At 42.3% G+C, this 26,226-nt stretch overlaps 1 protein-coding gene across 2 annotated transcripts in view; it reads right to left on the bottom strand.

The window, feature by feature from the left end:
* Positions 1 to 5,190: 5,190 nt before the first annotated feature.
* Positions 5,191 to 26,226, bottom strand: part of Ercc6 (ERCC excision repair 6, chromatin remodeling factor) — a 69,783-nt gene continuing 48,747 nt past the window's right edge. For both annotated transcript variants that reach the window (XM_042696507.1, XM_042696508.1), the window contains exons 10-21: positions 26,039 to 26,215; positions 22,022 to 22,138; positions 19,420 to 19,515; positions 15,686 to 15,901; positions 14,956 to 15,066; positions 14,184 to 14,303; positions 13,638 to 13,732; positions 12,171 to 12,316; positions 11,174 to 11,839; positions 7,801 to 8,005; positions 7,242 to 7,320; positions 5,191 to 6,147 (exon numbers count right to left, since the gene is read on the bottom strand). In XM_042696507.1, coding sequence (XP_042552441.1) covers positions 5,725 to 6,147; positions 7,242 to 7,320; positions 7,801 to 8,005; positions 11,174 to 11,839; positions 12,171 to 12,316; positions 13,638 to 13,732; positions 14,184 to 14,303; positions 14,956 to 15,066; positions 15,686 to 15,901; positions 19,420 to 19,515; positions 22,022 to 22,138; positions 26,039 to 26,215 — 2,451 coding nt within the window. In that variant the 3' untranslated portion in view covers positions 5,191 to 5,724. The remainder of the gene's footprint in view (positions 6,148 to 7,241; positions 7,321 to 7,800; positions 8,006 to 11,173; positions 11,840 to 12,170; positions 12,317 to 13,637; positions 13,733 to 14,183; positions 14,304 to 14,955; positions 15,067 to 15,685; positions 15,902 to 19,419; positions 19,516 to 22,021; positions 22,139 to 26,038; positions 26,216 to 26,226) is intronic.

Raw genomic sequence — 26,226 nt, 5'->3', positions numbered from 1 at the left:
ATCCCTTTTTGCAGACGACATGATACTATACCTCCACGATCCCAAAAACTCCATCCCCAAACTTTTAGAAATCATAAGTCACTTCGGCAAAATAGCAGGATACAAAATAAACCCACAAAAATCAGTTGCCTTCCTATACACTGATAACGCACAGGAAGAGAGGGAAATAAAGGGAGCAACCCCATTCACAATAACCTCCCAAAAAATAAAATATTTAGGAATTAACCTAACCAAAGATGTAAAAGAACTATTTAATGAGAACTATAAAAAGTTAAAGAAAGAAATTGCAGAAGACACTAGGAAATGGAAAGACCTCCCATGCTCCTGGATAGGCCGACTTAATATAGTAAAGATGGTGATACTTCCAAAATTAATATACAAATTCAATGCAATTCCTATTAAAATCCCAATGACGTACATCACTGAAATACAGAAAACAGTCCAAAAATTTATATGGAACAACAAAAGACCTAGAATAGCCAAAACAATTCTAGGGGATAAAGACAATATGGGAGGGCTATCCATGCCGAACTTCAAACTCTACTACAGAGCTATAATCACAAAGACAGCATGGTACTGGCACAAAAACAGACCCGAAGACCAATGGAACAGAATAGAAGATCCAGATATAAATCCACAGGCCTACAGCCAGCTGATATTCGACAAAGGAGCCAAAGACATACAATGGAAGAAACACAGCCTCTTCAACCGCTGGTGCTGGGAAAACTGGGCAGCCACATGCAGAAAACTAAAAGTGGACCCCAGCCTATCACCATGCACCAACATCAACTCAAAATGGATTAAAGACCTTAACATTAAACCTGAATCTCTGAAACTACTGCAGGACAGAGTAGGAGAGACACTTGAACTAATAGGCACAGGAAGGAACTTCCTGAACAGAGTCCCAGGGTCACAACAAGTTGGAGAGAGACTCGACAAATGGGACTACCTTAAAATAAAAAGCTTCTGCACAGCTAAATCTATCGCAACTAAGCTAGAAAGACAACCAACTAATTGGGAAAAAATATTTACCAGCAATATATCAGACAAGGGGTTAACATCCTGTATATACAGGGAACTCAAGAAACTAATCCCTCCCAAACCTAACAAACCAATTACTAAATGGGCAAGGGAACTAAAGAGGGACTTCTCAAATGAAGAAATAAAAATGGCAAAGAAACACATGAGGAAATGTTCATCATCCCTGGTGGTGAAGGAAATGCAAATAAAGACAACCCTGAGATACCACCTTACCCCAGTCAGAATGTCCCACATCCACAAATCAGCCAACGACAAATGCTGGAGGGGATGTGGAGAAAGAGGAACCCTATTACACTGCTGGTGGGAATGTACACTTATACAACCATTTGGAAAGCAGTCTGGAGGGTCCTTAGAAAGCTAAAGATTGACCTCCCTTACGACCCAGTCATACCACTTCTAGGCATCTACCCTGAACAACAGGAACCAATATACAAGGACACGTGCACCTCCATGTTTATTGCAGCACTGTTCGCAATAGCTAGGATATGGAAACAACCTAGGTGCCCCACCACAGATGAATGGATCCAAAAATTGTGGTATCTATACACAATGGAATATTATGCAGCCATTAGAAATGACAAAATAATGGCATTTGCAGGGAAATGGATGGAGCTAGAAGGAATCATGTTGAGCGAGGTAAGCCAAGAACGAAGAGACAAACGGTACATGGTCTCCCTCATAAGTGGATGCTAAATCCAAAAGGTTAGTGATACGACAAAACTAACAGGACTTAAGAAACAAAGAACTCCCGCTCATCTGGTTGAACCACTACTAAATATCCTCATGCTGCTGATCACAAATATGGTATATAACATGTGAACACTGTTATATATTACAGACTGTGGTAGACAATTTGCTCCAGGGAAGTTAGAATGAACTTGTGACTTTGAAATTATGTAATCATTTAATCACAATCAAAAAAAAAAAAAAAAAAAAAGAACCTCGGGGAAGGGAGGGAGGGAGGGGATGGTAGGGGGAAAACAATGGAGGGGGTAACAATGTTCAAGAGGAAGTGTACTCATAACCTCACTCATGTAACTGTGACCCTCTGTATAGTAGCTTTACAATAAAAAAAAAAAAAAAAAAAAAAAAAAAAAACCAAATGGCAAACATGCAGTGTCTGAAAAACAGACGCTCGGTCCTATGGCAATCACCCAGCACAGCACAGGGTGAGGTAAAACTTGGATTTCAAGTTGGCAGGGGAAAAAATGGTCTACTGACCAAGAGTGAGAGCATTTCTATCTGGGGGCAGCAAGCCCCAAAAGGAAATACCCCTAAAAAATTAGGCAAGTATGGATATAGAGAAATGTTTGGTTTTGTAAATAGGAAAATTCAAGTTAAAACAAGACCATTTTTTTCACCAGGTTGGTCTGAAAGAACCAATGAAGACCAACAGTACCTGCTGTTGGTCAGTGTGGACAAATGAGTCCCTTAATGGGTTGTGAATTGGAGGAAACAATTTTACTGCCTCCATGAAACCTAGCAATCGGGTGAAAGAAGGAATGCATAAAATGTTAAAGTCAGAGGATGGCATCGTCCTATTTATGTGAATTATATATAAAAAACAAACTTGCAGTTAGAATCATCTCCAAGAGCAAATAGTTTTAGCAAGTCATTAACTTAGTTCCCTTTTAGTAAGAATCAATGGCAGGTGGGTCAAGACCGGCAAGGCAGCCTTCCCCATCCCCAACTTGCGATTTCTAGAACAACCCAGGGCCCACTGAGGCCCCACTGGCATCTGAGCCAGCAAGAACAAGGGGAGAAGCATGAAGGGGAGTGTATAGCCCAAGTTCTTTAAAGCCCAGTCATTGACCAAAATTGTGTCATATGGACACCACTAACTGCCACAGAGGGTGGGAAGTAGTTAGCTGAGCAGCTATGAGTCCAAGTAAAATTCAGGGATTCTACCAAAAGAAAGGATAACAAAATGGATTATGAAAGCTAGGCATCAGAGGCTCACACTAGTAATCCTAGTTACTCAGGAGGCTGAGATCTGAGGATTGACATTTGAGGCCAGCCCAGGCAGGAAAATCCATGAGGTTTGAATCCCAATAATCTACCACAAAGCTGGATGTGGCACAGTGGCTCAACTGGTAGAGCACTAGCCTTGAGCAAAACAAACACATGGACTGAGCCCAGCCTGTGAGTTCAAGACCCAGTACCTGGGGGGGAGGGGGGGGCGGGGGGGGGGGGGTTGGCGGGAGGAAGAGGAGAGAGAAAGAGAGATGGGGGGTAAATAGATTATGGTAATAATCTGTGTTGTATGCTGTGTAAACACCAAGGAAACAGGCTAGAAGAACATGTGCCACACTGAGCCCCAGCTCTGGAACAAGAGCAAGGGCTGGTGGGGGAAATAAAAAGTTAAGAGCATTACTAGAAAAAATTTTAAGTGATAGTATACTAACATAGTAACAAGGGAAATTTAAAAAAAAACTTGACAACATTTTAAAACTATTTTTAATGATATAACATTAAATTATTAAATACAGTGGATCTATTTACACTGAAACGAAGTGTTGAATGTTAAATTAAATTAAATGTTGTCTCTGTGGACAAGGTACTATATATTATAAAACCCTTTTATTTAGAGATCTACATTCTCCGATCTCCACTCTGAGACACACCTGCCCAGGGTCATGGCAGGCCAGTGACATCATAACTTACACTGTAGGTACGTGACCCAAGGGATGCACACTGGTGAACCGTATCAGCACATCACCCTGAGAACAAGGGGAATGTGATGTTCTTACACAAAAACAAAAATCAAGAGCTCCCCAGAAACAAACCAGTCATGACTTTTAACTTCCTTCCAAGCAAAGCCCACACATTTAGGACTTACCTGTTGAAAATCTCTATGATCTTTAGATGATGATGATGATGATGATGGAAAAGTAAAAAAATAATATCACCCCCCATATATATATACTAAAAACAGAGGGAGGGAAGGGAAACCTACAATCCAGAAAATCCTGATGGGAACCATGACTGGGGCAGGATTGCTCTATGGAAGAGAGGAACCCTTGGCTGAAACTATTTAACAAAATCTAAGATCAGAGAAAGCCAAGCCTGTGTCTTCTCTGGTTTGGGTCATAGGAAAGAGCGAATGGTTGATCTGGACACAGATGAAAGGGTTAAGCACAAGCCAGTTGTCACAACTGGGCATAAAAGGGCAGGCAAGCACACCACAGAGAAGTGAGAGGTAAAAATCACAAGCCAGAGCGCACATGTGCAGGAAAAAGACCACCTGTGAAGCCTACAAGAAGATTCTAAGGAAAGCAAGACCCAAGAGATGAGACAATACAACAACTGAGAGAGGGAAACAAGAAAAAGGAGTTTGAGAAAAGTTAACAGGCTCAAGGTCACATCATGACAACAGCACAAATACATGAACTGACTAGTCTGGGAAGCAGAGAAACTAACACAGCTGGGCAGGGGCTCACCCAGGAGGGCCGCATTCCTAAGACAGTCAGCAGTGCCCTTGGCCAAGCACCTCAGCAACCAGACAGCGCTCACCAGGTGAAAGAAACAGGACTTCATGCTGTCACTTCCTGTACTGAGGGCACAGCTAGCTGTTGCGCATGCTGTTTTTGCATGTGTGTGCATACAGCTGCATCCAAATGGGTGTGTGTGTGTGAGATTTTATTGCTTTTTTGTCGGTCATGGGGCTTGAACTCAGCCTGGGCGCTGTCCCTCAGCTCTTCAGGTCAAGGCTAGCACTCTATCATTGGCCCTAACACCACTTCCGGCTTTTTTTTGCTTATGTGGAGCTGAGGAATCAAACCCAGGGCCTCATGCATGCAAGGCAAGCACTCTACCACTGAGCCACCTTCCCAACACTTGCCTGGGTATTTTTATACTAACACATTTTATTCTAAAACCAACTGTTTCTTGGGAAAAATACACTTCACATTAATAAACAAGTATAGTTAAGTACACTGAGGATATTATAACTTGTCACCAATGTACATCTTACAATTTATCAAGCCATTTTGCACTGTCCTAGGAAAAAAGTTTGCCAGCTGGGGGTGTAGTGTGCTTGTATGAATGTACAAGGTCCTAGGTTCCAGACCCAGCACCACAAACAAAACAAAACAATAAATAATCTGCCAATTTAAGAGGACATTAAAAAGATTGTTTAAAGGCAATTCATATGATTTGAGAGAGAACAAATCTTTTTGTATGCATTGCAAATGAAAATAAACATTTAGAAGTTAGGCATCAAAACATTACATTGCTGCTATGAGATACCAATAAACTAATTTAGTGGACAGGCCAGACTAAATCTAAGACATGTTTCTAGCACCAGTACAAAGGACTGTGATTTCTGTCCCAGACTTTGAAGTGAGCAGTAACGTGGTCCCTACAGCATCTTTTGTATAAAGGAAGCAATGTGTTCCAAGAGGTAACTATTAGGTCCCTGATTTCAGAACATAATTCCTAGAGCCAAGAAAAAAAGTCAACCTAATCTTAACTATCTTCTTATTTAGTTAGCATTATTAAAACTTTTCATTTTGGGGGGAAGAGTTTCTTCTTCCTTCAAGTGTTCATTTTGAGGTAGAAGCCATTTAAAGTAAACATCAAGTGCTGAGAACGCCTGTCGTCAAATGTGTGATCACTCATCATGGGATGGATGTCCAGAAACGCCATTTGAGAAGCAAACTACAAGCCGAGGGAGCAGTGTGCTCAGCAGTACTCCGGCTTCAGTTTCCAAATCCCTTCTCCACCAGAAGTTCTATGAAAAGTGCACAGATTTCTCAATAGCTCTCGGAAGACACAAGACTGTGAGGTGGACAGCTTGGATTCGAACTCTTGCAGTATCTCTTGAGTGCTAGCCTGGCCGTCCACATGAGCCTGAAAAGCAATGAAGTTCCTCATCTCTACCAGTAGATCGTCATGTTCTGTGGAAGTGGGCAGTGGGGCAGAAGTCTCTGGAAGGAGTCCACTGTCACTCTCTAAGCGCTCTGGCAGAATCAGATGGTTTCTTGCTCTCATCCTGGCCAAGAGTAAGGAAGAAGCAGGGGCTCTGGAGGAAGACTCTGCCTCTTCTGCTTTGCCACTGAAGTGCTCCAGGGCACCATCTTTTCCCTCCTTCTTCAATGTGCTGTCCTAGAAAAGAAGATCACTGCATTGATAGACTGATTCGATCCCCCAAAGGGAGCAGGAGGTAATATAACCCAGGTGCCCAGCAGGCAGGTCATGCAATGCAGATAGCTGAGTCCAGCCAGGCTGAACGCATCATAAACAAAGAAACAGAAAGGACGGCCAAATAGATGTTCCCTGAAGCCTCCTTTGAGCGTGAGAACAGAGGGAGGCCGAGGGAGGGCTGATCTCTGAAGGCAAGTGGAAAGGACTCAAACTCTGGCTACCAAAAGCACAGAAGATGGGAAATCAGAAAGCTTTGCCACACCTAAGTGTGTTTGGGTCAATTTGAAATTGGAGTTCAGGCCTGAGCTTTTTTAAGTTTTATCATAAACTCATCCTTAATCAGAAAGAGAGAGTGCTAGATGGTGGGAAGGGACAGGGGTCCCAAAGAAGGGCTGGGAGCATGCAGGGAGCTGCAGATCAGGGAGAGACACTGGGCACTCTGCCCTGGCAGCTTGTCCATTATGGACAACATTCATGATTGTTCTCTGGACCTTCCTTCTAGAGGGTGGCTGTCTCTGGAACTGCCAGGTAGACTACGTTCACACTGGCACTCCTGTCCTTATGCCAAGTTTCTAAGAGCACACCGAAACTCCTATAGATTTTGTGCTTTAGGAAGTTAACTAGGCCTTTAGAGTCAAATGAAGGCACATTTAAGTCAGACTTGACAAGAGAAATATGAGTTACCACTATGCCAGCAATAACCATTTTCTTTATATGAAAGATCTAATGTAAGCCAGGTGGTAGTAGCTCATGACTATAACCCTACCTACTTAGGAGGCTGAGCTCTGGGGATCATGGTTTGACTCCAGCCCAAGCAGGAAAGTCTGTGAGACTCTGATCTCTAACAACCAAAAAGCTGAAAGTGGAGCTGTGGCTCAAATGGAAGAATGCTAGCCTTGAGCAAAGAAACTCAGGGATAGCACAGTGGCCAGGCCCTGAATTAAAGCCCCAGGAACGTATACCCCTCCCCCCAACACACACCATGCCACACAAAGATCTAATGAAGTTTCCTGGCTGCTCCACCAGAAAAGCCTCACACATGCAAAACACAATACCTGGCATTTTTGTGTTGGAGATGCTGAAGAAGGAGACTGCACAGTTAACTTAGAGTTCCTTTTCTGACCAAATCTGCTCCTAAGAAAAAGGATCACAATAGATACAATGCTGTGAATCAGAGACCAAAGTCCTCTTTGAACAATTAAACAGTTCCAACTTTGTGGCAAAGCTTTCAGAGCCTCAGGGCCACGGGCTTCTTCTCTATTGCCTTTGCTTGGTCCTCTCTGCTCTCCAGGAAGTAAGGGCCACCACCTCTTGAAGGGAGGCGGCCCACCCACTGCAGTCGCTGAGTCTCTGCCGACTGCTTCAAATGGCTGCTCCTCTTATTGAGTTTGGTCTCTCTCACTGTTTTTAATCACCTCTGACAAAATGGGTACCATTTCCCCTTGCCCCCTCCAAATACTGGGCTCTGGAAAATCGGGATGACAGTCAGGGAGAGGATAAAATAAGAACACTATTTCCTCTCCTCATCCAGTCTGGCCCATTTGATGGCTCTCTGAGGGCTTTTTATTATGACTGACTTTAGGCTAGCTTGGCAAGCTGGGAGGGTTCCCTTACTTTATTCCTGCAGGTGCACCAGAAGTCCCCCTGTGGCCGGTCCAGGTAGGAACACCAGATGCAGCCCCCAGACACCGCTGACGTGAGAGCTTCAGGGCTTTCAGAGCCTCCTGGGCCACTCGGCTGGCTTCCGCCTCCACCAGCACATAGTCTGGGCTGGCCCCATCCACAATGGCATCGTGCTTCACCACGCTGTGCACGCCCACTGCCAAGAACAAGGAAACAGTGACTGTGATGCCTGTTTGTACCCTGGACACTGTTTTCATCTGGCACAGGCCAGTGTCGTGGGAGACAAATCAGGAACATTTTTAGCTGCCATTTTCAGATGGTTGTTATGACCTAGGACCTTCACAAATGCTATATCCATTCAGTGCTGCCCAATGAGGGAAAGCTATTAATTATTCCTGCTTTAAAATCATTTCAGGAAAGTACTTGCGTTCCAATTTCAATATTTAACCTCTTCCCTGCTACCAGGAACAAAGGCAAAGGTCTCCTAAGAAACTCAGTGAAAGGGACTATATAAACCAGAATTACAGAATTTTCAAAAATCAATCACAAAAATGCTATATATAAGAATCACTGGGCTGGTAATGTGGCTTAGTGGTAGAGTGCGTGCCCAGCATGCATGAAGCCCTGGGTTTAATTCCTCAGTACCACATAAACAGAAAAAGCCAGAAGTGTTAGCGTGCTAGCCTTGAGCACAAAGAAGCTCTGGGACAGTGCCAGGCCTTGAGTTCAAACCCCAGGACTGGCAAAAAAAAAAAAAAAAAATCACTAAGATACTTGACACAGGAATCAGTGGAAATTATACATCTTTATACATCATTATAGAAAGAAACAAAATTCCAAAACACCAAAATACATCAAAAAATGCAAGGAATAAAGGAAAAAGGAAAAATTAATGATGTAGAGAATCATGAATCCAATTTAAAAAAACTCTTAGCTTGCTGAAAAAAGATATAATAAATAACTCACTAAGCATAAGAAAGGAAAACAAAAATAAATTTACAGAATTATAAATGTGAAGAATGGAACAATTATCTTGGAACGGAGCAAACTTTAAAAAATCATTATGAGTACTTTGTACACGTGTGAAAATTTGAAAACTAGAAAAAATTGATAATTATCTAGGAAATGATAAAAATTTGTAATAAAATCAATGATAAGCATAATACTAAGAAAACTAGAGACCGATATCATTTATGAACATCAATGAGGTATATATAAGTATGATAATAGCAAATACAATCAAACAGCAATGTAAGAAATCATACATTATAGCTTAGGTAAGAGTAATTCTAGGAATTCAAGGCTGGTTCAATACAAGGAAATCCATTATTTAATAACCCTTACTATATTGATTTCAACATCATCTGCAGATATTTCATAGATGCTGGGAATGTCTCTGACAAAACTCAACATCCAGATCTGATGAAAACACTCAGAATCTTGGGAATTGATCAGTATGAAATAAAATATACAATAAAACATCTTCGCCTTACATCAGGCTAGTGGGCAAACACTAGAGGCTATTTTCACTAAGAAAAAGAAAATTAAGGTGTCTGTTATCTCCAAAACTATTGTTATTTTGCAGAGGTAAGGACTCAACTCAGGGCCTTGCACTTGCCAGGTGCTCTTCCACTGAGCTAAATCTTCAAGTGCTCTTCCACTGAACTATGTCTCCAACCCCTCTAATACTATTTTGAGAGTTGTTTTGTTCTGTTCTGGTGCAAGGGATGGAACCCAGGACCTCATGCATGCTAAGTATGGTCTCTTCCTACTTTTGAGGCTTTTAATGGTCAAACAGCTAGAAAATCCCAGAGAATCAATGATAAAACTTAAAATAATTCAGAAAAGAATAAAGCATAAAATTTACATACAGAAACCTATAACTGGGCACACAAATGGAAGGAAAAAAGGCAAGCAAATCAAGTTATTATAGTCAATGTACATTATGTAAAAGTTGAACTATTTACCTTCAAAAGTAGAGAGGGATGGGGAAAGATGAGAGAGAAGGATAGAGGGTTGACCCTGATCAAGATGTATTATAACCTGCCTTCTGGAAAAGAACCCCTTTGTACAATAATCATCATCACCACCATCACCATCATCTCATCATCATGAAACCTATAACCTTATTCACTAGTCAACTAAAGGATACAGTGGTAGGGAAAACTTCAAATGCAGCAACAAAAATATGAAACACGAAGACATGTCAACGTTCCTGGGAAGGTAAGATATGCTTCCATACAAGTGGAAGGCCTTCATTGCCTTTGACTGGAGGAATTCACTCACCAGTCTCCTTGAGCTAATTTCTACACTTACTGCAATCTCAGTTTTCTTTTCTTGTACAAAGCTACACACTGATACTAAAATCTATATGGGAAAATGAACCTTCATGAACTTCTGGGAAATCCCTGGAAAGGCAGGGGGGCTTTGGTAGGAACAGACTCATCAGAGTTCATCACAAAGTCTATAAATAAGACAGTTACATAGGAAAACGGACTGTTTGGTAGAGGAAGCTTCCCAAGTCACCAGAGAACAGATTTTCGGGAGTTACTTGCTCCAAATGGATCAGAGATCTAAGTGTGGAAAATAATATCACATAAGTGGTACATACAATCATACATGAAACCATGGTAAATTATCAAAGTGTAGGAAAAGCTTTCTAACTATAACTCATGATGAGACTGATATACTTGTTACTATTATTTGTGTGTGTGTGTGAGAAAGTGTGTGTAACACAGTCTTAGGGCATGAACTCAGGGCCTGTGCACTGTTCCTGAGCTTTTTTGCTCAAAGCTATTGCTCTAGCATTTGAACTATAGCTCTACTTCTGGCTTTTTTGGTGGTTAACTGGAAGTAAGAGTCTCAAGGACTTTCCTGCCTGTGCTGGCTTGGAACTGTGATCCTCAGATCTCAACCCCATGAGTTGCAAGAATTATAGGCATGAGTCACTGGTTCCATGGCTTTAATATTTTTAAAATAATCTTTTCATGAAAAAAACAATAAGAACAACAAGACAAACTTTGAGAAAATATTTGAAACATATATATAAAATAAGTACAAAAAATAGGGATAATAACTCTCTAAAAACAAAGGGAAGGCAGGTGTTAGTGCTCCCACCTGTAATCCTAGCTACTCAGGAGATTGAGAGGATTGTGGTTTGACCCAGCCTAGGCAGAAAAGTTCACCAGGCCCTATCATGAAAATAACAACAACAAAAAAAAAACAGTCTGGAGATGTGGCGTAAGTGGTAGAGCCCCAGTGAACAAGCAAAGCCAAGTGAGTGTGAGGCTCTGAGTTCAAACCCCAGTACTGTCAGTAATTATTTATATAAATAAGTAAATAGAAACAAATCTTCAAAACTTACCTGACTTTTTGAAAAGCTTTTGTAAAACATAATCATCGCTGTTTTGTTCTGTGGCCTGACTTTCCTGCTCAGAGTCTTGCTTGTGGTACCGCTTTTTCCTCACCAGATGTGGAATGCGAGTTCCCTCAAATTTGGCATCTCTACGGCACTTTGCCTTCATGGGTTTCCCTGGTGTCTCTTCACCTGCCATATCTTGATGTTTTGTTTTTGACTTGTGCTTATGAAAATGACTTTCCACTCGTCCGTTCTCCCAAAGAGGTTCTGTCTTCAGCCGACAACTCTCTCCTTCACAGGATGGCCCTTCCTTCTCGGAAGTACTTCCCCCACCAGAGGGCCCAGGTGTCCTGCCAACTCTGACAGAATCTGAGCAGTCACCGCTTGCACTGGCCACTGTCAGCCCCTTGGGTCCAGACTCCATGCCTGCCTCTCCACTGTCCCCAGCACTGCTACTGCCACCCAGGTGCAGGGCGCCTTTCAAAAGGCCGCTCTCATTACATGTTACTACTCCTGCGGCCTTAGGCTCCTCCTCAGTCAGTGTGGCCCCCTTGACAGATATGTTAGAATCTGGAAACTTGGTGCATTTTGGAATGGTGTGGTCTGTTCGGAAGGCTGGTGTGGCCTTTCTTTTTAAACAGCGAGAGGGCGTCTTCACATCTGATCCAGTTCCTATGAAGGGGAAAAAACTCAGCTCATGTTACTCTGCATGATTTTTTTTTTTTTTGGTGCCCATTCTGGGGTATGAACTCAGGGCCAGGGTTCTGTCCCAGAACTTTTTTACTCAAGGATAGTGCTCTATTACTTGAGCCATAGCTCTACTTGGGGCTTATTTGGTGGTTAATTGGAGATAAGAGACTTTCCTGTCTAGGCTGGCTTCGAATTGAGATCCTCAGATCTGTCTTCTGAGCAGCTAGGATTTCAGGTGTGAGCCACTGGTGCCTGGCTCCCTGCACATTGTTATATAATCAATTACTCTAAATTAAACAACTTTATGTAATACCTGCAAAAATTGCACTTGTTTCGGTGCTCTGGCTTACATCGGGGCTAGTCAGAGTAAACAGCTCATAAAGATCATTGGATTTGAAAAACCGCCTTTGTTTTGGGTCTTTTAGCACTCGGTTTGTCAGAAATTGCTTGAAGATTTGTCTAAAAAGATAAAAGCAATACTGGTGTGAAACAAAGCCTGGCTGAACCTCAAAATTCCAGTTATGAAACAATATGAGAGTGATGGTCATTCAGCTCTTCAAGTGGCCTTGAAATTTACTATGCAATGCATTATTGGTCATAAGGAATTTAAATTAGGAATCATACATTGTTATTTTTACCCAATGAGCCTTTTTCATTTCCAAGATTCATCATATTTCACATATGTATAGGACTCACTGGCTGAGCAGCCAGGTTCATGCTGCACAGTTAATGGAGGCTTCCTTGCTCTTGCCTGGGTTTTTCAATGCCCTCACTCTGAATGGTGCCTCCAGTTCCACCTGCTGGACCATGCTCTGCTAAAGCCCCACACCATCATCCCTCTTACATGGTATCTCCATGGAAAAATATATCTCTTCCAGCTAAAAGTTTCCTCTCATGGGAGTCAATTCATCCCCAACCTTCTCCAACAGGCCCTTAAAGGACAGATCACTCCAGCAGTGGCCCAGGGCTGATGGAGGAGTTGCACATAGGACAAGCAGGAAGTCAATAGTGAGAAAGAAAAGCTAGCAATGTCTAGACTTAGCTGCTGAAGTTACCATTGCCTGAAATACCTGCACCATGGCAGAGAAAGTCAGTGAAGGAACAAGTATCCTGCGCCACCTTTGCTCTAAGGGGCATCTATCTGAACCATGTGACACCACACTGGGGGACAACTGCCTCATATGTGCAAATGTTAATATGCCAGCTTCAACTTCATCACTTTCCTCCTCCTTTTCTTCCTTCCCCCCTCTCTTTCTCCTTCTCTGTTTATCTTTCTCTCTCTCTCTCAGGTACTGGGTTTGAACTCAGGGTTTCATGCTTGCTCAGCTGGCACACTACCACTTAAGTCACTCCTCCAGCCCACCTCTCTCCTGCTTAATTGGAGATTAAGTCTCTTGGACTTTTCTGCCCAATTGGCATCAAACTGCAATCCTCTTACTCTCAGCCTCCTAGTAGCTGGGATTACAGGTTTAAGATACCAGTGCCTGGTGACTTCACAGTTTTTCTAAAAGGAAGTGGTATGCCATATATGGCAGATAGGAAGAGCTCTCTGAGGTCACAATATGAAGACCTTATTTACCAGGCTGAAAGGCATTTTTGAAAAACTCACTTTAGGCCACCAAAAGCTGATTTTGATAGCAAAGAAAAGAATACAAATTAAAAAAAAAAACTATGTCCCTTAAATTACAGTAACTATTATCCTAAGATGAAAACATTTTAAAAACAACTCCCTGCACCACACTCTGGGTGTGTCATCAGGGCTGGCAGAGTGTGCACTGACCGGTGGTAGATCTTTTCCTCAATGGTTCCGGCCATCAGAAGCCTGTACACAGTCACCTGCTTCTTCTGGCCTATCCTCCACGCTCGCTCCCGGGCCTGCAGTGGAGACAGACTTCTCAACAAGGGCCTGCCCAGAGCAAGGACCCAACAAAAGAAACAGAGTCAGCACCGTCTTTAGCACGCAGAGTGAGAATTCTCGCTAAGGACAATTACACTTAAAGTCTACTAAGGGAAATAAACCAGTTGTCAAAAACAGAATAAAGTATCTTGTTTGCGGGGTGGGGGGGGGGGGTGGGGGGGGGGAGGGTGGGGGGGGGGAAGAGATCCTAACTTTGCATTGCAGGTGCTCCTTTCACCCCACATCTATGAGGAAGATGCTGGATAAACAGCTTGTGACTCTGAAGGTTGTTCTTCATGTGCAAGAACAGGAATGGACCAAAATGGAGACTGTTCTTGGAAGCCAACTAGCACATCCAAGGATGATCATGGTGCCAGGCATAAACTGTATTTCTACTAACGCATTTTTGCTGGGAGGAGATAGACAGACCTGTGTGTCCGTGCTAGGGTTCCAGTCAGGGTCGTAGATGATGACTCTGTTGGCCCCGGTCAGGTTGACTCCCAGGCCACCCACCCTCGTGGTTAGAAGAAACACAAAGATGGATGTATCCTACAGGCAAAATCAGCAACAAGGTGAACAAACCTGCAGCCCACGAAGGCTCCATATCTCTGCCTCTACAGGCCCTACCTATGGCATCTAGTTGCCAACATCCACAACCTAGAGACCTCTAGTGAATCAAGATCCCACCCCACAGCTTTTGTGTGTGGTGTGTGTATATATGTAAGTGAGAGCCTGGGCCTGGGTGCTGTCCCTGAGCTTTTTGGCTCAAGGCTAGTTCTTCACCACTTAAGTCAGATTCCACTTCTGGCTTTTTGGTGGTTCATTGGAGATAAGCGTCTCAGACTTTTCTGCCTGAGCTGGCTTCAACCTGGATCTTCAGATCTCAGCCTCCCTATATAGCTAGGATTACAGGTGTGAGCCACTGGCATCCTGCTACATCTGCTTTTAATATTCATTTTATTAACAACATTTAAAAAGTAGGTTTTTAATGAGGAAAACACACATATATACACATACTCCCTTCAACAAGACCCTCCCCAGTGCAAAGGCTATACTCACACACCTAACAATCCTGAATTGCATAGAAGCTAAATGCAAAAGACGCTATTAACCCCTGCCCAGCCCTAAAGGTTGAGAACACACTCACCCCCCGCCCCCACTGTCAGCAGCATCATTCACCTCTGTTATACTCCCTTGTTACCTCATTATATTTTGCAATCAGAGGCTGCCGTGAAGCTATGGTGGTACTCCCATCCATTTTGAGATAGGAGTAATTCCGGGCTCTCAGGAACACTTCAAGGATGTGTAACATCTGTTGGAAGATGGGGAGAATAGTTCACAAATCAAATCTCCCCTGGTGAGTGCTTATCCACTTGTGTTAATCCCACAAAGACCTATAATGAATGGACTGCCAGCTTTACAGTAGACACAACTGCTGTAAGAGTACATTGGTAAGTTCTTTATAGTTCAGTTCTTATAACTTTTCTAAGTAGCCCGAGATCAGACTCAAGTTCATCTAGACAACAGGTGTGATTAATTTCCAGCCAGGGTACCAGTGGCTTATATCTTTAGCTATCTACTCGGGAGGCTGAGATCTGGAGCATCATGGTTCAAGGCTAGAATGAGTAGAAAATTTCTCTAGACACTGTCTCCAAATCACTACCAAAAACCAGTCCTGGAGGTATCGTTCAAGTTGTAGAGTGTCAGTTGAGCAAGCACAAGGCCTTGAGTTCAAATCCCAGTATTGTCTCCACCCAAAAAAAGCCAACTTTTAGATTACATCTCTAGAAAAGATCCAGTCTCTCAAAGAGACTATCTTTGGAGATATAATTTTGGATTTTGATATAAGACATAACACTGGTATACCTTTTTCTCACTGGTGATCCTAAGTCCTAAGAACCAACTTGGTTTTGCATATGGTTTGCACTCACCTGCCTTGACTGAGAAAACAGCAGCACTCGCTGACCCTGCTTGTGCCATATTTTCAACAAAGACTCAACCACAATCATTTTCCCAGAACGTTTCCAGTATCCAAACTGATTTTCTTCTAGTTCCTCATCTGGATGACCTCTGAGATTCTTGGGACCTCCAGAAAAGAGATCAGGGTGGTTGCAGATTTTTCTTAGGGCTACAAGTCCAGAGAAAATCTGTGGTATAAAGGAATTTAAGTGTGCTCAGGTTACCTCATAGAAAACAGGAAGGGAGGAAGGCTATTCAGTATGTGACAGGATTCAAAAGTCATTCTGCGCCAGCCTCTTAGCTTCTTCTCTAATCCCAGAATTCCTAGGAGCTGTGTTTCAGCTGGTGATCTGGAATAGTCCACAAAGGCTCTTATGTTGAAGGCTTTGTCCTCAACTCAGCAACCTTCAGATGTGGCACTTTGAGGAAGTAACTGGATCATGAGGGCTCAGGTTTTATCAGTGGATGATCCTATCCATTGACAGGTTCATAATTCGATGGGCTACCAGAAGGTCACAGAAGCTTAGGAGGTGGAACCTACTTTAAGCATAGTCCTTGAATGGGTCCTTGTTCTTGGCCCCTCCCTCTTCTTCCTTACTCTCTCTCTCCATGAAGCCAGCAGTTATGCTCTACTATTTGCTTCCTTATCATGTCTGCCTTACCATAGCCCAGAAACAAGAGAATCAAGTGACAGTGACTAAAACTTTTGAAGCCATGAGTCAAAATAAACTTTTCCTCCTTTAAGTTGATTTTGTTACAATGGAAATCTGAGTTAACATAAGCTGTAAAAAACTAAGTTCCACTTATGTTCAGAGTAACTTTTCTGGAAACAACAATTCTTCTAAAAAATATGATATTTTAAGTAGTTGTTCAAAGGGACATCAAGTCAACAATGTCACATTGAACAACAAGTCTATTAGACTGAACACATCTACAAGGGTCCAGTTACTGACCATTCATTTTCCCTCACTAAAAAAAAAAACTGCCATGCAGTTCAGAGCATTTCAAACGTGATATATAAATCTGAACTCTCCTCAAATCAACATATCAAAAAACCAAGCCAATCTAAATTTGGGGATATCAGTCACATGACTTATCAGATGCATCTAAATAGTACATTTGCAAGTACCTCATTACAAGTTTTAAAGCCTAATTGTGCATCAAAGTTCACACTGTTACTGAAGCAGAAAACAAATCTAAACAACCAATGCACAAGTGAGAAAGATGTAAAGATGATCCACAGACATACAGCAGAAAAGCAAAGGAGGCTGGGGTACATGCTCGCTGCTAAACCCACCCAAGGCAACTGCTCCAGACATCAGCTAAATCAAGAATGGGGTTCTCCTCAGCTTCCAGAATGTGACTCAAATCAAACCCAATGACATGTAAGCTCAAATAGAAAGAGAGAATGCATTAACCCAATAATAAAAGGCTAATATGAATTTTAGGGAGTAAACAATAGTCACACAGTAAATGATTAAAAAGACACTGTGAGCCAAGTGCCAGTGGCTCATGCCTGTAATCCTACCTACTCAGGAAACTGAGATCTGAGGATTGCGGTTCAAAGCCAGCCCAGGCAGAAAAGTCCATTGGACTCTTATTCCAATTAACCATGAGAAAACCAGAAGTGGAGCTGTGACTTTACTGGTAGAGTGCTAGACTTGAGCAAAAAGGAGCTCAGGGACAGCACCCAGGCTTGAAGTTCAAGTCCCAGGAACAGAAGAAAAAAAAATCTGAGAAAAATCAGTAACACTAACAAAAGAAGAGCCACCTGTCAACCTGCAGTCCAGCCCAGTAGCAGAGAGCCGCATGAGACTCCTGAGTGCAGGAAGCTCAGGCTGAACTGAGATGCACCGCAAATGCACAATCAAATCCAAAATTAGAGCCAGGCCCCAAAATGGTCAAATACATCAATCATGCTTACATATCAATCAATCAATGATTATATAAAAAAATATTTTAGATATATTAGGCTAAATGTGAAAGCAAGGGACACATTGTCCAAAGAGAAATATACTCTTTACCTGACTCATGTAACTTTAACTCCTCTGTATACCACCTTTATAATAACAATAAAAATTTTAAAAAGCCAAGATCAAAATTAATTTTACTTTTTACTTTTCAAGGTAACCAGGAAAACTCTAAGCTGAGAGAGTGGATTGTATACTCTATCTACTGAACAGTATGAGCCAGACCACCCATCTTACAGAAGTGAAGGAGGGGTTCGGGAGAGCTGAAGAAATTGGCATGATTTAGAATTTTCCTATGGATACGTGGGACATGAAACAAGAAACCAGATGGAAGCACCTGGACCTGAAAGCACAGGATCTGACATCAAGAACACAGTGTGTGTTTGTCTCAAAGTATGGGAGTGGGCTAGGAGCGGCTTGAGCCTACAGTGCACTCAGCTCTTCCTCCAGCAAGACAGGACAAGGACTGTGGCTGCAGACCTCAGTATGGTCTGACACAATGGACTGGACTCCCAAGGCTGGTTTTGACCGCACACATGGAAACAGCTCTGCCCAGAATGCAGGCAAGGAGACTGGGTCTCCCTAGCCTTAGGAATCTTATCAAATCAGTAAGGCACAATTCACAGGGTAAGATACTAATGCACAAAAAAGGTACAAGTTTCACTGAAGGTATAGAGGAGATGCTATTCACAAGCCTATCACATATGCTTATTTAACACAGACGCCAGAGGCTGATTACAGCCCACAACTAACAAAGCTGTTAGAGAACAGTGTGCGGAAACGTTCTTCCTCCATGCACCTGCTCAACCCACTAGGCTGGTGTGTCCCTTTACCAGACCAGTGCTGGATTCAAGTGCACCATTCCACATGGAGACAAAAGAGGAGTGTTCTTAAATTTATTGTGTGTTCTCTAACTTTTGGAAGGAATTCGGGTTCAAGGTTCTCACCAAGTGTTTTCAAGAGGATCACAGGAAACTGTTGACCCAGTGGTAGCATATGTCATTTAAACAAAATCCGGATGCCGAGGTCTGGCACACATTCCTCAACTCATCCACGATGCTCCCACCAGCTGTGTGGTCCCACAGCATGTTCTCATCAAGGCCTGAGGACACTCTACAGTGGAAGGGGCCAATCTCCACCACATTCAGATCAGTTATATGATGGGTTTTCTCTGAGAGGATACTGCTAACCTCCACATTCTAGACAGTAGTAGAAAGAACTTTTGAAGCATTGAAAGGAACAGAATGACATAAGTAAACTATTTTCCCACCTTGGGGAAAAGCAGAATTAGCATCAGAGATATCTGAACTAGAATTATATCCAGCTTCCAATATGACAATGGTCCACCAATATTTATGGGGTACAGGGCTCATCTGAGAAGTAGATGAAACATTCTGAGAGAATGATTATTTTCATCAAAATTTTAGGTAAATCCCAGCAATGCACCTCACACCCACCTATGAGGTAAGACCCTGGGTTCTAGCTCCATAGCTTCAGGTTGCTACCTGAAGCTACCTGAAGCTTCTCTACTCCTAAGGTCTCTACATTGTAGCGAGGACTCCACTTGCACCCCATAGACCATACACAGTTAAACTGAGAAGACATGACAAGGTAGACCTGGAACATCCAAGACATTAACCAGTCTCCTTCCATCTAGTGTCTCCCTTGAGCTATAGGTCATTTCCATACATTCTACTCATTTATAGTTGCAGTTCATCTTCTATTCTTTGGCTGACCTGCATGTCTCCATTGAGAATCCCATAAACTTCTTTGGAGTCAATGAAATTCTGGTAGACTTCATGTTGCTCATCAGTAAGACGGCAAAATAAGACCTATGGGGTGTGGAGGGAGAGACATAATAATCTTTTAACAAATATTAGAATCAAGTAATTAAAAAGCCAGACATAGGTACCTTGTATTAAGACCACATATGATAGGACCTCTTTTTTCCCCTGTTCTGTATCCATCTACCACGTAAGAATCCCCTTGGCTTCCTGCTCAGGACCAAGGTGCAAAGGCCACCTTTCATCTTTTCTTCACTATACAGAACTCAGACTGCCCCTCCTGCTCCACTTGGTGCCTGCACTCTGCTGACACACCTGGCAGGACCTTTCTCACCTGGGACTCCCCCATCTCTGAGTTCACCTATTTACCAGACTGATAGCAACCCATCCCTTCCCAGCCACCTATGCCATTGTGTTCACTGACTTTCTATCTCTCAAACTCCTCTTTCCCCAAGGCCACCCTTGCCAGGCATGCTTTGACTTCTTCCATAGGCAGCCATAGTCCCATAGGATGCTCTTTCAACTATTCCTGTGCCCTTTTCAACCAACTACACCTTTCCAATGAATAACAAACTCAGATCTACATTTCCAACTGCCTTCTCCATTGCATCATGGTCAGTGTCCCATGGCAGCCTGCCCCATCAAAGCCTCCCTGTGCATATCCTGCATAGCATCTTCTGAAAGTGAAAGGAATGCTTTGCCAACATTCTTTGCCCTTCCCAAGACACTTACCCACCAGACAGCTTTGTCTCAGCATCTACTCAACAATGATCAAATAGGGCTGGATACACTAGTTAGCAGTTGCCTTACTGGGTGCCAGTTGTTCACACTAAAATCTTAGTTACTCAGGAGGCTGAGATCTAGAGGATTATGGTTCTGGGCCCAAATTAAAAGAAAAGTCCTTGAGACTCCATCTCAAAATAATCTGCAAAAAAGCAAGCAGCATGGCTCAGGTGGTAGAGTGCTAGCTGAGCAAGTACGCAGAGCAAGCACAAAGCCCTAAATTCTGAAAAAAAAAAAAAAAAAAAAAGGAAAAGAAAACCAAAATAGAAGTTTGAGAATCCATATGATTCTCTAGTCCCTACTACCTGAAATGCCTCTACTGCATCTGAATTTGCTTTATTCTCCAAGGAAGAGAGTTCAGTCAAGGTCAAAGGTCAAAGGCAGCCTTCAACTTCTGCACAGGAGCTGAATGAGCTCTCACCCTTCTCAGGACAGTCCCTCCTTTAGAGGGAGACAGAAGAGGGAACAATCCGTGCCATACTTCCTCACTTGCAGGCACTTCTGAAGCCAAAACCTGGGGCAGGTCTGGGGGGCACACCAGTGATGCCTCTGAAACTGCTCCCAATGTGCTACTATCAACTTTAGAGTTGTCAAACACACTCGATTCTTTCCAGGACGGCCCTGTTATCCTTTGTTTGATGGCCACCGCCTCTGCTTCTCTTACCCCAGCTCTGCCTGTCTATGGAGCCTCTGCCAGTCTTCCCAGATGGCTCCTCTTTCCACTTATTGTTTGTCTCTTTTTGTGCTCCATGTAATCCTCAGGCAAACCCAACCTTCAGAATGTTCCCCAGCTTATAAGTCTTATCGACAAGTCTAAGCTAGAGCCCTCTTTGGGGAGTTAGACCCATCTGTGGCCTTGTGTGCGTGTGGATATGGAATAGGTACTCCCCACACATCCTAAATGAAACCTGACTGCGGTGCTCCAAGCTGGCTGTCCTTTGGAAGCCTCAATGACAGCAGATCCATCCAGTATCTAAAGTAGAAGTGTGGTCATCTCTGAGCCCTGTGGCTCTGTCCTTCCAGCCCCAACCTCATTGTGGTGCAGGCTACAACTTTTCTCTGAGGACTTTATATTATAGAGTACGGCTATCATTCTGCGCCTACTTTCCTTCTCTCCCCAGAACTTTCATATGCAGCCTGAGTAGTCTTTCCAAAATATGAAGCTGAGGGTTTACAATTCTTAATTTAGCAAACTTACATTTTGGTCCTTTAAATACAATAACAACAAAGAAAAGCTTTGCCTCTCAAATGCATGATTAGTTGAAGAAAATTTCACAGATGCTTAGCATCTACCAATCATTGTGGCAGCTGTCATAAAGATATACAAAGTCCAGATAAAATATCAAGCAAGAGTTAAAAGTTAAACCTCAGTACCAAGTATGAGTGTGCATGTACAAGCACATACACAAACACAAACAAAAGAATGAATGAATGTGAGCTCCATGTTAATATGAAACTTCACTTTATTCACTGCTATGTCTCAGTGCCTAGAGTCATGAGTGGCATGAGGCTGGCACCTAATGTGTAGCAGGAATGAATGGGGGGGTTATGGAAAATGAAGACATTTAGGAAGAATAGTTATAGGAATCCATGTGTTAACAGACCAGACCAAAGGCTTCAGATTCCAGGCAAGAGCAGATGCCACAACAAATACACCTGACACATAAAGTGTATAAACAGTGCCAGGACAACTACCATAGGTATGGTTAATCCAGGCAGAAAAATCACCCTGTGCTTGAGAAATGGCTATTTATCTCTTGGATTTACAGACCTGTTCATTTTTATCAGGCAAAGAAAGGCTCATCTTGACATCTGACTTCATTCTCCGCAGCAGGTATGGGTTTATAGTGTCCCGTAAGACACATGCACACTTATAGGCAGTCTTAACCTGTAAGAAAAGAAAAAGGAGGGAACTGGCTCAAGGAATGCATTTGTTTTTACCTCTCCAGTTAAAAAGTAAAAGAAGGACCAAGTGCTGTACAAACGGATTTGAAAATTATTTGGTAGTCAGGTGTTGGTGGCTTACATTTGTAATCCTAGCTATTTGGGAAGCTGAGATTGTTGGAATCATGGCTCAAGGTCAGCCTAGGCAGCAAAAAGTTCTCAATACATCTTTCTAACAGAAAGCTGGATGCAGTAGTGTATGCCAGTGATTCTGGCTACCAATTTAACACAGATAGGCTCAATCAGGAAATGAGGCTTTATCTCAGAAATAAGAGGAAAAATCAGGGCTACAGGCATGGCACAGCAATAAGAGTGCCTGCTTAGCAAGCGTGAGGTCCAGTTCAAGTGCCTAGTACCATCAGAACCAGAAAATGGCTTGGAATGACTCACATAAGTTCTGTACGCTTGGGGACAGCAGCTTTCATACTAACATCATCAGTGAAAAAATTTATCTCATTAACTAAAATGTACAACAGAAGAAAACTCAGTAATTCTGTGCCCCATTCTTTTTATACTTGCTTTAATGATTACACAGTTAGACCCTAAAGTAGAGATTTATTTGGTTTTGACTACCCTTGAGGGGAAAAAAAACACTTTGAAACAAATCTCTCTTCATAATCTTATATTCTCCAAAAGCTACAAAGGACTACAAATCTGCAAGACTGAAGATCAAAAGCCAAGTGTGGGGGAAGCAGCAGCCAGGGGAGCCACCAGCTAATAAGCAGAGATTACTGCCCACTAGAGACTCAGAGAGTAAGTTCAAGAGGAGCCCTATGCTCCTAGAAATGAAAGGCCACTCAGCCTAAAGTGGAGCATATGGCTCCATAATGGACACCACACAGAAGAGGGGTATTAACTGCAAGCAGAAAAACAAAGGAAAAAAACACTCCTCTCACAATTCACTTAAAGCAAACAAAGACTTCAATACATTATTGATAATGCCTTCAATAATCTAAAAGACCTTTAACAACTTAGCAAATTACTGTTTCATAGAACAAGAGAAAAAAATCCAAACAAAATTTAAATGTAAGAAAGTCAACTCTAAAGTGAATGATAAAGCTTAGCTATAAAACAAACAAAATTTCAATAAAAAAATTGACATGTTTGCCAGGCAGAGAAAATCCCAGCTACTTGGGAGGCAGAGACAGGAGGATGATGATTTGAGGCCATCCCAGGCAAAAGTTGGTGAGATCCTATCTCAAAAAAAACTTGGGTGTGCTGGAAAACACCTGTAATCCTAGCCAGACATAAGGTAGAGGTAGGAAAATCATAATTCAACGCTAGCCCAACCAAAAAGCATCAGACAGGAAAAAAGATAAATAACAACAAACTAAATCAAAAGGCTGACAATAGGTCAAATCGTAGATTATTTGCCTAATAAACCTAAGGAGTTCAATCCCTAGTACCATCAGAAAAAAAAAAAAAAAAAAAACACTAGCATGTAAAAAGAACATTATAAAAGAACCTACAATCAAGAGTTTCAGGCTAGATTGGGTTATATATTGAGATCCTGTCTATAAAAACAAAAACATCCTTCAAATCTAATACCTGTATCTGAAGCTGTGTGTGCAGATGTATGATAAGCTAGTATAAACAGCTGGGATGACATAAAAACAACAACTTTCTAGCTGGGCACCAGTGGCTCACGCCTGTAATCCTAGCTACTCAGGAGGCTAAGATCTGAGGATCCCGGTTCAAAGCCAGCCCAGGCAGGAAAGTCCATGAGACTATTATCTCCAATAAATCACTCAGAAAATCAGAAGTGGCCCTGTGGCTCAAGTGGTAAAGCATGTGCCTTGAGCTGAAGAGAGGAGGGACAGCACCCAGGCCCAGAGTTCAAGAACCACTACTGACAAAAACAAACAAACAAAAAACAACTTTCTATTACATTATATGGCCCCTTAAATGTCTTATTTGGACATTGATAAAAATTTCCTTTAAGATGGTGATGAAGTACATACAACTGGTGATGCAGAGACAATTACATTTCACAATTAAACAATACTTTTCGTGTTTCCATCCCCTACCCCCAACTCTGCCCACACCTGTATGCTGCTGGCTAAGGACAATGGTAAACTAAACCAGAGCCAGGCCTGGGGAGTGGCCATCTCCCAGCTCCTGCTCCTTTCAGTGTGGACCCCAAGATGTCCTTATATTTGATTCCTGTCTGGCTCCCAGGTCTTGTCTCTGTTAGTTCAAGCATTAGGCAGGAAACCAATTGTATTTCTCTTACTCACTCCCAATTCCTTCCCTGGTGCTGTGGAACCCAGATTCCTGGCTGTGAGCACCCATGCTTCTTCCTACTCCCAAAGTAGAGGTGGTCATACACCAGCTCTGCCTGTCAGAGAAGAGTGACTACATCCAAGCCATCAAAACACAGGAAGAATCTCAATATTGAGGAGGATTAAGAAATCTTCCTGTATGGTTCTTTTCAAAAGTTCTGAAATCAGAGCCATTACTGTAGGCTGTGCTTCTCTACCTTCATCCTCCTCAGCCCATCAGCTCTGGCTTAGATATCAGATCATGAGGCCTTTCATGAGCCCACAAGTTCTGTTGTGAATACCTCCCCTGGTTACAGTCCTTGTTACTCTATTCTGAAGCCATTCACCAGTTTCCCACTTTCTTGCCCCCTCCCACTGGGCTATGCTTCAAGAAAAGCCTCTACCTGCCAGTTGCCTCCCATCATGTTTGCTATAGACTGACACAATAATGATCTGGGATTCAATAGCATAGGGCCTATATAGCTTAAACATAAGGAAGCAAATAAGAAGAATGCCCTACTCTCAAGACCCTTCTGTCTAGATAAGGAAAAACCTAAGTACAGTGGTCTTCCCTTACCTAGTTTTGCTTTTTGTAGTTTTAGTACTGAGGGTCAACTGCAGTCTAAAGGATTAAATGGAAAGTTATAGAAATAAGCATTCATGAGTTTAAATTATGTGTTGTTATAATGTGATTTTTAAAAAGTTGCACATGGACTGGGATGTAGCTCAGTGGCAAAATACTTGCCTAGCAAGTGCAATGTCCTGGGTTTGATCCCCAGTACCAAAAAAGAAAAGACAAAAAAAAAAGTTAAAAAAACAAAAAGATTCACTGCTCAATTGGTACTAAATTACATGTTGTCCAACAGTGTACTCATAAACTGACATGTTCAAGTCAAGCCCTTTTGTACTACTAAAAAAATTAAAAAAAATAAAAACTCAAATTAAAAAAAATTATATGCTATCCAGAATAGATGTGTTCTTTTCCATGAGACCTTACTGTTCCTGTTAGCACATGATATCATTTTTTAAAAAATCTCTTGCCTGAGAGAAATATCCCAACTAAAACTGTTTCAGTTCTGTCATGCAAAGGGTTTCATTTTAGGGATTCCCACCAAATAAATATTTTGCATAGTATTTTTTTTTTTTTTCAGTCATGGGCTTGAACTCTGGGCCTGGGCGCTATCCCTCAGCTCTTCAGCTCAAGGCTAGCATCTACCACTGGAGCCACTGCCCACTTCCAGTTTTTTGAGTGGTTTATTGGAGATAAGAGTCTCATGGACTTTCTTGCCTGGGTTGGCTTTGAATCGTGAACCTCAGATCTCAGCCTCCTAAGTAGCTAGGATTACAGGTGTGAGCCACCGGTGCCCAGCACGTAGTATTTTTAAAAAAGAGAAAATCACTTTAAAAATACGGAAAAATATGATCTAACAAGCAGAAATAATTTCTTGACTTTTATGAAACTGTAATGTAATATTCTGGCCATTTTATTTATACGCTGAATGAGGATAATGTTCAGTGGGAACATTCTAAATACTGACATACCAAGGCATTACCAGTAACAGCATTACCAGTGACCAAATTACCTGGACAGGAGAAGCATTGGAATATCCTCCCATTGTGATGGGAACAGAGAACTGTTCCATGAACACAGGTAGTGTGCCCAACTTGCCAGGGAAGACAAAGTCAAAGAGCGACCATAGCTCTCGGAGGTTATTCTGCATTGGTGAGCCAGACAGAATGATCCGATGGGGTGTACGGAACTATTTTAGAA

Source organism: Dipodomys spectabilis, unplaced genomic scaffold, assembly GCF_019054845.1.
Source record: "Dipodomys spectabilis isolate Male_0828 unplaced genomic scaffold, ASM1905484v1 ptg000207l, whole genome shotgun sequence".
In the NCBI taxonomy this organism is placed as follows: domain Eukaryota; kingdom Metazoa; phylum Chordata; class Mammalia; order Rodentia; family Heteromyidae; genus Dipodomys; species Dipodomys spectabilis.
The sequence above is the reverse complement of the archived record's forward strand: the minus strand, read 5'-3'. Positions and strand labels throughout refer to the sequence as shown.